The following is a 14,299-nucleotide window of genomic DNA, read 5'->3' as shown; positions in this document are numbered from 1 at the left end:
TATATATATATATATATATCCGGGTGTGATGGTATGTACCTGTAGTGCCAGCTACTCAGGAGGCTGAGGCAGGAGGATCGCTTGAGCCCAAGAGTTTGAGGTTGCAGTGGGCTATGATCATGCCACTGCACTCCAGCCTGGGTGACAGAGTGTGACCCTGTATCAAAAAATAAAAAAGCATTATTGTTATGTGAAGCCCTGTGAAAAAATGAATTCATGGTGATTGACTTTTGAAGGCTTTCAAGCCATTGCTGTAGATAACTTGTTTTAATTTTATTTCACATATAATTATTTTTAAAGATGAAGAACATTTTTTCCTCTTTGTTTTCCTTTAAAGGGCTCTAGATCTGGTGTGAGTGGTGGCTCTCGAAGCCTCAACATGTCAAGAAGAGACTCAGAAAGCACCCGCCATGACTCGGAGACTGAGGATATGTTATGGGACGACCTGCTGCATGGCCCAGAGTGCCGGTCATCTGTCACCAGTGACAGTGAGGGGGTTCATGTGAATACCCTTCACTCAGGGACCAAACGTGACCCCAAAGAGGATGTATTTCAGCAGGTCTGTGCAGGCATGATAAAAAATAGCTAGTACTTATTGTGTTCTTACTGTGTGTCAGGCATTCTGTTATCTCATTTAACTTTACAATAATCCTGTAGGGTAGATACTATTATTATCCCCAGTTTAGAGGTGAGGAAATTGAGCATAGCCTGTAAGTGAAGATGTTGGGATTAGAATTCAGGGAGAAGTAATCTAGAGTTGCCCTAACCTAAATTTTTTTTATATTACTTTTTCTTATTATTTTCCTTAGAATGGTCCTTAACGTGTGTTTTGTATTTTGTATGAGTAAAGTTTGCATGTAGAAAATATACCTTATATTTCCATGAACATCACAGTGTTACATATGAATTACTAGGAAATGGTACTGCTTGCTTTTTGAATAGTGCATAAAATAAATAACGGTTTTAATTTCAGGTTTTATATTAATGTCATAAAATCAGTCATGAGAAGGTATTTCAACCTTCCAACCATTGTAGAGATTCATTCTATATCTGTGTAAATTTTTTACCATCTGTTGTGTGGTGATAATAGTTCCTACTTCTTAGGAATAGTGTGAAATAGCTAATCAGATAATATAAAGTACATAGCATAATACCTGGCAAGAGTAAATACCCAATAAATGTTAGCATTATTGTTAATATCTCCATCAGATGATCAATTGGCCTCTTCTTAAATACTTCTGGAGCTGGAGTGCTTGTTATTTAATGATACAGCTTATTCCACTTCTGGATAGATTGAATGATGAAGAAATAGTTCTCATATCAACCTTTCAGTTGCTTAATGTCAGTCATTGTTATGATTCTTAGGTTTTTGTTCTTTAGGCTAAATATTGCCACATTGACTTGCAAATAGTGAATGATGGATACATATTTGCTTAATTATCAAATTTTCTTGATTCAAAGATACCATTGATTTAGGTGATACGTTTTCATTTAAAAAACCACTTCATTAAATGTATATAATTTTTAAAAAATGAACCAGAAACAATGTAAATTTTCTCATTAAAGTTTTTTTTTTTTTTTCTTTTTGAGACAGAGCTCACTCTGTTGCCCAGGCTGGAGTGCAGTGGTGCAATCATGACTCACTGAAGCCTTAACCTCCCCAGCTCAAGTGATCCTCCCACTTCAGCCTCCTGATTAACCACCAAGCTTGGCTAATTTTTAAATTTTTTGTAGAGATAGGGTCGCACTATCTTGCTTAGGCTGGTCTTGAACTTCTGGGTTCAAACAGTCCTCCCACCTTAGCCTCACAAAGTGTTGGGATTACAGGGGTGAGCCACCATACCTGGTTCTCATTAAAATTTTATGCCACTTTTTCTGATTTTGCAGTGAGGCTAAATATTTTTTGCATTCAGCCTGAAGATTCATCTAAATTACATTGCTTTCAGTAGTTATGCATAGCATCATGATGATCTTGATCTCCTTAGCATTCCCCTCCTTTGAGATTTGCAGTATAATTTTAAGACATATATAAGAATAATTGAGTGTGGTAAACTCACCATGTCAAATGCAATAAATCATTTTCCAATCCTGTTCACCTAGCCTATTATTCTTTTATTCCCTGTGTTTCTTAATACTATACTACCCACCCAAGTCAAAAAGCTTGGAGTCATTCTTGACCCCCCCCGCCTTTTTTTTTTAGATGAAGTCTTACTCTGTCACCCGGGCTGGAGTACAGTAGCACAATTTCAGCTCACTGTAACCTCCACCTTCTAGGCTCAAGTGATTCTCCTGCCTCAGCCTCCTGAGTAGCTAGGATTACAGGCGGCTGCTGCCCGCCACCACACCTGGCTAATTTTTGTATTTTTAGTAGAGATGGGGTTTTACCATGTTGGCCAGGCTGGTCTCGAACTCCTGACCTCAAGTGATCCACTCACCTCGGCCTCCGAAAGTGCTGGGACTACAGGCATGAGCCGCTATGCCCAGCTGGCCCCATTCTTTCTACCCTTAATCGCTTATGTTCTTTTGATTCAGCTCTCTAAATACCTGCATCTCTGTGGTCACCCTGCTTGGTGCAGGCCATCATCTTATCTCAACTGGATAAGATAAGAAGCTATTACGGTAACTTCTGTAGGGTTACCTCTGTTCCTTTCATTTTCCTTGCTACAGCCAGAGTGATACTTGTAAAATACAAATCTGATAATGCCACTTCCTTTAAAATCCTTTTTTCTTCTTTCTGGATTGCTTGCTTCTGTTCCTTTATTTGTTCTAATACAGTTTCATCTCTGACCATTCTGTCCCTGCTCCTCACATGGTGAACTTGGCTCGACTAACTTTCTTTGTTCCTGATATGTAACCAGGCCTCATGTGCCTCTGGGCCCTTATGCATACAGGTTTCTTTGCCTGGGACATAATTTTCTCTAATGCCCATTCTTTTGGTTCATTCCTTTTTATTTCCAGGCAGGTCTTGGCCTGAGTGATGCTTCCTTCAGGAAGCCTTTCCTATATACTCCTAAAGCACTCTTGCTTTTCCTTACCATGCTGTGTAGTAACTTCCTTCAGAAGTCTATAAGCTCCTTGATAGCAAGGACATCTGTCTTGTTCTCCATTGTATCCACAGGCATGATACATAGTAGGTGCTTAGTAAATACGAGTTGTATAAGTCAGTGAATCAGTTAAATCAGTGATTCAAATCAATAAATGCTTGTTGGCATTATGCTAAGCCTTTTGGTAGAAAGAGAAAATATATGCCAGATGGTCCTTTTCTAGAAGGTTATATTTTAGTTTGGGAACAAGATAATTATATAGGAAATAAGTAGAGGACAACATAAAAGCACCATATAATAAGATGCTAATTTGTCTGATACAAACTGTAAAAGTTTTTCATTTCAGAGAAGGGCAAAGTTAGTAAGGCTGAGGCTGTCAGAGAGGACCATGGTGGTGAAATGGGACTTGAGCTAGTACTTAAAGAATGAGACATGATATGGCAGAGGAGGAGAGGGAGCTGTTTTTATTGTGACTGTCTCCACTTGAGCTTTTCTAAGCCTCACTAATTCTCTGTGTCCTGGTTAGACCAGAAACAGACTTAACTCCTCAGTCATTCATGTGATGTATAAGGCCTTTTAGTATCTTCCTTTACTTCCTATTACTCCTAGTGTAATCTCGTAGCTCTAGAAATTCTTTCTTAATAGCCCATGACTACACTAAGCTTATCCTCACTTCCATACCTTTAGAGAGGGAAGCAACCTTGGAGATCATGGACTGCTATCTCTCCTCATAACAGAAGACATTTAGTCTCTCCCTAGGTAAGAGAATGGCTTAGTGAAGAAAAATGGACCTAGCGGGCCATGGTGGTATGTGATTGTGGTCCTTGCTACACAGAAGGCTGTGCAGAGGGAGGCAGATGGGAGGATTGCTTGAGCCCAGGAGTTTGAGACCAACCTGGGCAACATAGTGACACCCTGTCTCAAAAAAAAAAAAAAGAGAAAAAGGACCAGCATTATAGAAGCGGTTATTAGAGTGCTGGCAAATGAATGGAGCCTGGGAAAGAAAAACTAATGGAGGCAATAAAGCATGGATAGAAACAATTTTATATTTTTCTTCTCAGAATCATTTATTCTGGCTTCAGAATTCAAGTCCTTCCTCTGATCGAGTTAGTGCAATAATCTGGGAGGGGAATGAGTGCAAAAAGATGGATATGTCTGTGTTGGAAATAAGTGGCATCATCATGAGCAGGGTAAGATTGAATATGTTTCCTGATTTTTCAAAAAATATACTAAGTGATCAGGAGCTATTTTATAAGAATCTCTTAGTGATTAAAACAGTATGACTCTGCTTTTGAAGCACATATATATATCATACATATTATATGTAATATTAACATATATATGTAATTTTGTAGTCAGAGTCTTTACATGGTAGTATATATATTATTTGTTATACCTGGTCTCTATTATTGCACAGTCAACTGTTCAGGTATGCTCTACAGATATTCCTATCTCATTGAATCCCAATTTTTAATAAGATTTAAAAGTCATAAATCTGTATGTCATTTGTATTTCAACTTTTAGAATGTGTTTTTAATAGTCTAAATAGTGTTTGATAAATACTGCTTTGTAACTCCATTTAGCTACACAATAATAATGGAAATTTTAAATAATTCACAGGTCAATGCCTATCAGCAAGGAGTAGGTTATCAGATGCTGGGAAATGTTGTCACTATTGGATTAGCATTTTTTCCATTCTTACATCGACTTTTCCGTGAGAAGAGCCTTGACCAGTTAAAGTCCATTTCAGCTGAGGAGATCTTGACTCTCTTTTGTGGGGCACCACCTGTTACACCTATTATTGTTTTGTCCATAATTAATTTTTTTGAAAGATTATGTCTTACTTGGATGTTTTTTTTCATGATGTGTGTGGCAGAGAGAACATATAAACAGGTCAGTGGAGAAATAAGTAAAATTTTTTACCTCTGTTTTTGTATATGATATTCCGTTGAGTTGTTTTTGTTCTCTTGATTTGGTCTCTCTTCAAGCTGATGTGGGCAATAAAGGATTGATAAGTGGACTTTTGATATTTGTGGATTTATTGTTTGTGTTATTGACTATTTACATATTACACATTGTAATCTGAAATTTTGCCAGGCCCCACGTGTAGAATAAGTGGCTTAGCCAGTGAGTGAGCCTAGCCAACTGCTTAGGTTCTCTACCTCAATGTCCCTTGTTTTTTATCCGTAGAATAAAATAATTATCTACATGTGATAATGTTTTTGTGAAAAATGGCCAAGTGAGAAATACATAAGTTGAAATTTGATAAAAATTATGGATGGAGGGTTTAAAATATTGGTGATATGCAGAAGAAGTGTGATTCATTTTATTTTTTTGAGACAGGGTCTCGCTCTGTTGCCCAGGTTGGAGTGCAGTGGTGTGATCACGGCTCACTCCAGCCTTGACCTCCTGAGGATCAAGCAGTCCTTCCAGCTCAGCCTCCCGAGTAGCTGGGACTACAGGCCTGCACCACCACACCCGACTAATTTTTTGTATTTTTGTAGAGGTGAGGTCTTACTTTGTTGCCCAGGCTTGTCTTGAACTCCAGGGCTCAAGTGATTCCCCTGTCTTTCCTCCCGAAGTGCTGGGATTACAGGGCATGAGCCACCATGCCCAGTCCCAGAAATGTGATTTTGAATAGAAATTTAATTTGGGAATAAGGCAGAATGATGTATAAACATTTGAGTTTGTGAAGTAGTGGATCCACAAATGCCAACCATTCTTTGGGGGTCTCCAAAGAATATTCCTTGCAAATGTTGAGTGTACCACATTGTGAAGAAGTATATTGCTATGTAATGTGCTTCGGAAACAACAGGGTAATGAGCTATTAATGAAAATTTTCACTGCCCATCTTAGTGATCACTGATTAGAACTTCATTCTTTTTAACATTTTTGTATTCTGTGAATATCATTGGCAATTGTGTGAATACACAGACACATACATACATTTCACTGTGATTTTTTTTTAAACCTCTTCTAGAGATTTTTATTTGCAAAACTCTTCAGCCATATTACTTCTGCCAGGAAAGCTAGGAAATATGAAATACCTCATTTCAGACTTAAGAAGGTGGAGAATATTAAAATATGGTTATCACTGCGTTCCTATCTAAAGGTGAGTTTTATTTGATTAACAATAGAGTATGTGCAAGAATATGCTCACTGAAGCTCCTGGCAGCAGTTACTCAGTAGACAGTGTAGTTCTGGGTGTCAGGCAGATCATACCAGCAGCTGACAGACTTGCTGGACAGCAAGTTGGATGTCATCTCTGTAAAGCTGGTAGGGGTAGGTAAAGAAGAGCTTAGAAAGGGAAAAGAAAATCTAAATTTCCTAGGGGCAAAGTGATAATTAAATAGTGTATATTTTTCTGACTTTTTTGGGAAATATTCCAGCTTTTTTGGGAAATATTCCAGCATGTCAATGAATCAGTCACCCTTAATTTGGAAATGCATGGATTTCAGTACTTAAAGTTGATGACTTTATGTACTGAATATGTTAAAATCCTGTCTCAGAAACTTCTTATAAACATTTTCACACGAATGTAGTACAACTCAAGAGTGTAAATGATGTGAGGGCGGTTGCTGTCTGCCAGTAATCTAAAACATTAACACGTGTCTCACTCCACAGAGACGGGGGCCACAGCGTTCAGTTGATGTGGTTGTATCCTCAGTCTTCCTACTGACGCTTTCGATTGCTTTCATTTGTTGTGCTCAGGTAAAAGTTTCACATCTGCTTTAAGGAAAAACGAAAATTCTAATATAGGGTTCACTTTCTGTTTTAGACTTAGGTCACTGTCTTTAAGTATGTATTTTTAATACATCTACATTTTTTACTATTTTGGATATTTGGTAATTTTTCTAACTTTTCAAAATGGGAATACAAGTAATGTTGAAGTCCTTTCAAACTGTAAGATCACTCTAATTTTAGTTGGTAATTATTAAGTGATATAAAACTATTGTATGATTATAAAATATTGATTTTCTGACTACATTATTCCTTCTGTATTTATCAGTTGTCACTCCAAGGTAGATCTTTCATTTCTTTCCCTCTCATTTATTCATTCATTTATTTATTATACTGTGGAATCATGTATTCTCATTTTTATACAGTGGGTTAAAATCTATTACTATAGGCTGGGCATAGTAGCTTAACACCTGTAATCCCAGCACTTTGGGAGGCTAATGTGGGAGGATTGTGTGAGGCCAGGAGTTGAAGACCAACCTGGGCCACATAATGAGGACCCATCTCTACAAAAAAAAAAAAAATCTGTTACTATATTTGCTTTGATGCCTACATTGTCCCAAATTTGGCCAGTGGGAGCCCCTAGAAACCCCCTCCTCTATCCTTTTGATAGGGTCTCCTTTTTGTAAAGCACTTCTGTGCTTTCTGCATTAGAAGTTGTTACAGGTTTATCTTATACTTTTGCATTTATTGAATTTTAATGTAATTCTACTGTGGTCAAAGCATACTCTGAATATTTTCAGTCCTTTTAAATATGTAGAGGTTTACTTTATTATCCAGCATATATTCAGTTTCATTAAATTTTCCGTTAGCACATTGAAAAGATTTATATTCTGTCATTGTTGAAAGCAGTGTCCTATATGTATCAAATTACCTACATCCTTACTGAATTTTTTGGTCTGCTTATTCTGTCAGCCATTGGTAGAGGTGTGTTCAAGTCTGATTGTGGATTTGTCTATGTGTCCTCTTCTGTCAATTTTTGCTTTATGTGTAACGGGGTACAACCAGATTTAGTTTTATAATCCATCTTTTTGGGCAATTGACTTTTATGTCCTTTATAATGATTTATTTTTTTTTTCTGAGTCCAGGATCCAATTCAGAATTACATATTGCATTTAATTGTCATGTCTCTAGTCTCCTTTAATCTGGAAAAATGTCAGGCTTTGCCTTTCATGACCCTACAGAATGTCTCTCTTTGTAATGTTTCTTATTGATTTGATGTTAATTTCATTGCACCAGCTGTCTTGATTCATTTCCACATGTTATATCTTTGTCTACCTGTTTTTATTCTTTTGTTCTCATATTTTAGTTGTGTCTCTCATAATCAGCATGTCCTCTTATGGTTGTTTGGTGTTCGTTCGTTCCTTCTTCTTTTTTTTTTTTTTTTTTTTTGGTAGCTGGGACTACAAGCACATGCTACCTAGCCTGGCTAATTTTTTAATTTTTTGTAGAAGTGGAGTCTGGATTTGTTCCCCAGGCTGGCCTTGAACTCCTGACTTCAAGGGATCCTCCTGCTTCCGCCTCCCAAGAGTGCTGGGATTATAGGCATGAGACACTGTGCCCAGTTGGGTTGCTTGTTTTTTAATCCATCCTCACACTTAGTCTTAGTGTCTGGCCCATTTAAACGTAATGTTATTACTATAACCACAAATATATTTGGTTCTTACTTTTGCTACCTGCTAATTTTCCTTTTCACTCCTCTTGTCATCTTTTATTAACCAAATATTTTAAATATTCCACTTAATCCTATTGTTATATATTCTTTTACTATTGTTTTACGTAGTAAAGAGATTACAACATGCATGCTTAATTTTTTATAGTCTAATAAAATGATTAATTTATCACTCTCTTGATAATGCTAGGCCCTTAGAACAGTTCATCCCATTTACTTTTTCACCTTTTGTATTATTGTCCTTCACCTTAATTTCACATATATTTTAAAATCACAAGATGTAATTATTATTGTTTTGTGTAATTAATCATTTATATTTACTCACATATTTACCTTTTCCATTGCTTTTTATTATTTCCTGAATTTCTGTGTTTCTCTCTGGGATCATTTTCCTCCTACCCGAGTAACTCCTTTAGTATTTATTTTAGTGACAGTCTGCTGGTGATGAATTCCCTCAGTTTTTGCTTGTTTGAAAATATATTTTATCACTTTCACTTTTGAATATATATTTTTTTTTTACCAGGAATCGAATTCCAGGTTGCCAGTTATTTCCTTTCAGCACTTTTAGGATTCTATTGCTTTCTGATTTCCACATTTTATCTTGAGAAGTCTGCTGCTAGGGTGCCATGACAAGCCAAAGCTAATATGAGTCAAACTCAGTGGGGAGGCAGAAAACAAAGGTCTTGTAAGGCAATGGAGCTGGCTAAGAGGAGTGGAGATGGGAGCCTACGTAGCCCTGGGGGAAGCGATATGGAGAGGGCAGCTGCTTGGTGACTTCCTGTTTTTCACAAGGTTTCTGTGAGCATTATCTGTATGTTTTTCAGTAAATTCCATCTTACTTTGGGCTTGTTTGAGTAAATTTCTTTACTTTTAAGTCAACAAATTTAAAAACAAAAACCTTTTACCAGAAAATCTGACACATAGTTGCTGCTGCTATTGTTAATTTGGAGCCTAAAACAGAATAAAGAACTGATCATTAGGACTTTCTAGTCATACCAGTGGGATGAGCCACATATTTTAGGGAGCTCACTTGACATAATGCAAAGTTATTACTTTGAATAATGGTTGCCAAATCGTTGTGAGTGGACACACTGATAGTAGTTGCAAATGCATTTGTCTTATTTTATTTGTGGTATTTTCCTTCTTTGTTACTTCTAGACCCTTGCTAAAGGAGAAAATCTAGAAAACTTAAAGAAATATATAATGATTAAATAAATAGGTAATACTTTGAGTATTAAAGCTCTTCTGCTTTGAGTATTAAAATATTGGATTTTTGGAAGTGTTCTTAAATTGACAGAGTAAAAGTAATTATATGATTTTAAGGTAAATGAAAAACTTAACTTTTTTTTTGATCCTTTATATAGGTTCTCCAAGGACACAAAACATTCCTGAATGATGCTTATAACTGGGAGTTTTTGATCTGGGAAACAGCTTTACTACTTTTCTTATTGCGTCTGGCCTCATTGGGGTCTGAAACCAATAAGAAATACAGCAATGTTTCGATATTACTTACAGAACAGGTATTGATCAGTCCTGTCAATTGGGTTTAGTGGTTAGGGGTAGCGTAATACACTGTAAGGTCCCTGCAGAGGATTCAGGGTTTAATCACTGTCTAGCTATCACATTCTAGCTAAAGGACCTCACAAGTCACTTTGCTGCTCTGTAGTTGCTTATCCCTAATAAAATGGATGTAATATCTCCTCTTGCTCCCAGGATTGTGAGAATTAAGATCTAATGGATTGAAAATATTTTGTATACTATAGAGAGATTTTTATTGGTGGTAATGGAGCATGCTTTTAATCTCATACTCTATGTCAAGTATTAGATCTTTAGAGTACGTGTCATTTAGCATGTATAATAAGCTTCTTGAATTCTTCTGTATCAGGCATAGAATACATGATTCAATGTTTGGAAAATACTTGGTTTTCAGTATGTGAATAGATACTAAGATTGAGAAATATCTCTTGTAAATAGAGTAGTATAAAGTGTTTTTTTTTTGTAATTTTGTTTTAATTTCAAGTTTTCCATAAACTTTGAATACAAACATTTATCGTTCGTTTTGTTTTTTGTTTTTTGTTTTGTCTTAGAATCATACTGGAGAATTCTTCATACAAGGCAATATATAAGGAATTAGTAAAGTAAAAGGAGCTATCTTCTTCCATGTTTAATGAGGATGTTAGATTATCTAGGGGGATAGTGAGATGAATAAGATATAGATTTTGAACTCAAGGTGCTTATGTGCTAATTATGTTATATTGCAAGTAATATTAAAATTTTTCATTGTTTTGATATTTAAATTGCTTCATCATTAATTATTTTTTCATCACTAAGTAGTTTTTCTTTGCCAGAATGAGACTGATCAGGGCTGGGGCTAGAGTACGTGACATATATTCTCTGTATCAATAGTTATTGGAATTTCAAAATTTATTTTACTTGAAAACATGACCTTTGAAATATGCCAGATTTTATGCAGTATACATATATTTTTTTCTAAGAAATTTACCTTAATTTCTATTCCTTCCCTTAGATTAATTTGTATCTTAAGATGGAAAAAAAGCCAAATAAGAAAGAACAGCTTACTCTAGTAAACAATGTATTAAAGCTGTCCACCAAGTTGTTGAAAGTAAGTCATAGGCTGTGATACACTTTTACTATCATTTAAGTTAAATCAGTCTCTTCTCTGAGAAAACGTTAAATGGCAGATGATACCTTGGGTTGGGAGGAGTCCTGGAAGTGGACTCTTCCACAGTGGCATCAGGGGTAGGGGTCACAGTGGTGGTTAGGACCAGAGCTGAGGTCACAGAGCTCCTGGAGGCAAGGTTAAGGACAAAGAGTGGCTTCCCATCACCAAGTTGGGCCATCTGGTCAAGGACATGAAGATCAAGCCCCTGGAGGAGATACGCCTCTTCTCCCTGTGCATAAAGGACCAGGTTCAAGGCATTTGTCATCATCGAGGACTACAGTGGCTATGTTGTTCTGGGTGTTAGTGCTCCACGGAGGTATCCAGCAATATCCATGGGGCTATAATCATGGTCAAGCTCTTTATCCTCCCTGTGTGAGGAGGCTATTGGGGGAATAAGATTAGCAAGCCCCATACTCACACTACCCTTGCAAGGTGACTGGCAGCCTGCATCTCTGTCCTGGTGGCCTCATCCTTGCCTCCAGAGGCATTGGTAGCATCTTAGCCCCTGTGCCCAAGAACCTGTTGCTGATGGTGGATACCCACCATTGCTGTACTTTGGGGACTGCGCTGCTACCCTGGCCAATTTTGCCAAGGGCACCTTTGATGCCATCTCCAATACCTACAGCTATTTCACCCCCAACCTCTGGAGAGAGACATGTTCACCAAGTCTCCCTATCCGGAATTCACTGACTATGGCCTAAAGACCCATACCAGAGTCTCCATGTAGAGGACCCAGGCTCTAGCTGTGGCCACCATATGGTGGTTTTATACCAGAAAAATAAAGTGAGTTAGCCTGTTTTAAATAAATTAATTAATGTTTTACTTCTCAGAACCCAGTAAGAGATAGATGCTAGGCTGTGTAGATTCAAAATGCTGACCTGATGATTTTGGGTTAATAACTACTATGAAAAAATTTCCAATTTTGTTACCCGGGTTCTGATGATTGCTGATGTCTATCATATTTTATATATTTTAAACCACAAATGACATATTACTCAAATTCACCTAAAAAATCTTAGTAGAAAAGTAGGTGAGAACACGTTATGGATGTTTTGAAGGTAGCTCTTTGAATATTAAAGAAAGGCAGCCTTAAGCATTCATCTACACCCAAGACAAAAACACAGCAAGAAGCCACTGAGTAGCTTTGAGAAAACATGTATCTCATTTCAATTCTTTGATGTTTTTTGTAGGAGCTAGACACACCATTTAGACTCTATGGACTGACAATGAATCCCTTAATCTACAATATCACAAGAGTAGTTATCCTTTCTGCTGTCTCAGGTGTTATAAGTGATCTTCTAGGATTTAATATAAGAGTAAGTATCCCCACCACTCTGTAGCATCTTAGTCTTAAAAATTACTATGTACGGAAATCTGTGTTCTTCACACGTGTGTGTGTGTGTGTGTTTCTAGCATGGAAATAACTCTTGAGGTAAAGAAATAGGCATTTTGATTGGTGGTCCACAGGCTTTTCTTTCAAAGCTTTGGTGTTCTCATTTTACACAAGTGTAACAGACAGTGCTCTTGAATGGAACAAAAAAAATCAAGTTTGAATTTCACATCAGTTTAATAGCCTGAGCTGGGTAACGGTCTTACTCTTATCCTGGGAAATGTACAGAGGTAGAATGAATGAAAACCAGTTCATGAGCTGCATTGTATTATTTTTGATCCTGGAAGTTTTAAATGTTTTTTCTCTATGATGTTCTATGGTTGCTATTGCCAGACTTGATACGTTTTCTTCTTTTATAAAGGATTCTTTGTTTACAGTCATGTAAGTGTACCTATAAATCCCACCTGGTTTTCCTAGAACTAACTTACTTTGGTGATTTTGTTTTCTTAGCTGTGGAAAATTAAATCATAAGCTGAGTTAAATGCCTGGACTCTCCCCTGACTGGTATCAAAACTTACCTATCAAGGAAAGAGATGACTGCAGAAACCAGTGAGATACCCACCTGCTTGTTCACATGCACAGGTGCTCTCAGCTCTGCCAAAGCGAATGAATGGTGTTTCCAGAGGAACAAGTCCTTTTCCAAGTGGGCGTGCATGCTAAAAACCTGTATTTTCATGCTTTTCAAGCAACATGAATAGTCAGCCGACTAAAGACACTGTGTTTTGGTAACACAAGGATAATTTTGTAAGTTAGTAAATTTATTATGTGCACTTCTGTACTGTGACAATTACGTTTACTGGCCATAGTCTTTTGGGCAACTATGGTAGATGCCCAAAGCATGAAGCAAATATCTTTTATTGGAAATATGCAAATTCAATATTTTTACATTGTAGTCTATAGAATTGGAGATTTCATTTCTCTGTCAAAGAGAGATCAAACTATTTTAGGTTAAATCCAAATAAAAGAACTTTACTGGAGACTTTCAGTTTCTAGGTTTTCTTTGTTGTTGAAGGAAGAAAATAAACTGTGAGTTTTGTTGAACTGTGGATAAATGTTTTGTTAGTTTACAATTTTGAGTTAATCCTGATAACTGTATAGTTGTTGGTGAACGATGCATGCACACAATATGCCATGTAATTCAGCATGAAAAATTTAAGTATATGCCTACTCATCCATTTCCATCATACAACATGGTTCCCATGTTCTATGTGGAAGCCATGGAAGCATGGTTTCTGTATAGATCATCTGAGTTGTGGTTCCTAACACAGTGCTATGTGTCCTATCACAAGCATCATTGATAGTTTATCTGTTGTGCAACTTAATATATTAAATCCTCAGTACATTTTCAGGTCCTCAATGTCTATAATCGACCATGCCATGCCTCTGATGATATAGATTCTGTAATGCAGCATCCTGTTATACACATGCATATGCATATGTTAATGAAAGCTCTAATAGTCTACTTATAATTCTTGCTCATTAAGTTACCCACTTTGAAGAATCTCTTTTTTTTTTTCTTTTTTTGAGACAGAATTTCGCTGTGTTGCCCAGGCTGGAGTGCAGTGCCACCATCTTGGCTCACTGCAACTTCCACCTCCTGGGTTCAAGTGATTCTCCTGCCTCAGCCTCCTGAGTAGCTGGGATTACAGGTGCCCACAACCACACCTGGCTAATTTTGAAGAATCTCTTGAGGCAAATTGAAAGCTTGAACATTTTAATGATACTTTTAAATAAACATAATTTAGAAACTTGGTTATTACATGTAAAGCATG

General features: G+C 36.9%; 1 protein-coding gene across 8 annotated transcripts in view; it reads left to right on the top strand.

Moving 5' to 3' along the window:
• Nucleotides 1-13,508, top strand: part of PHTF1 (putative homeodomain transcription factor 1) — a 64,079-nt gene extending 50,571 nt beyond the window's left edge. For all 8 annotated transcript variants that reach the window (XM_017869752.1, XM_017869758.1, XM_017869754.1 and 5 more), the window contains 9 exons: nt 338-559; nt 4,106-4,234; nt 4,665-4,937; nt 6,025-6,156; nt 6,669-6,755; nt 9,819-9,974; nt 10,982-11,077; nt 12,328-12,453; nt 12,978-13,508. In XM_017869752.1, coding sequence (XP_017725241.1) covers nt 338-559; nt 4,106-4,234; nt 4,665-4,937; nt 6,025-6,156; nt 6,669-6,755; nt 9,819-9,974; nt 10,982-11,077; nt 12,328-12,453; nt 12,978-12,998 — 1,242 coding nt within the window. In that variant the 3' untranslated portion in view covers nt 12,999-13,508. The remainder of the gene's footprint in view (nt 1-337; nt 560-4,105; nt 4,235-4,664; nt 4,938-6,024; nt 6,157-6,668; nt 6,756-9,818; nt 9,975-10,981; nt 11,078-12,327; nt 12,454-12,977) is intronic.
• Nucleotides 13,509-14,299: the final 791 nt, after the last annotated feature.

This window comes from Rhinopithecus bieti, unplaced genomic scaffold, assembly GCF_001698545.2.
Source record: "Rhinopithecus bieti isolate Rb0 unplaced genomic scaffold, ASM169854v2 scaffold_3040, whole genome shotgun sequence".
NCBI lineage: Eukaryota > Metazoa > Chordata > Mammalia > Primates > Cercopithecidae > Rhinopithecus > Rhinopithecus bieti.
This window is presented reverse-complemented; position numbering and strand designations above follow the sequence as displayed.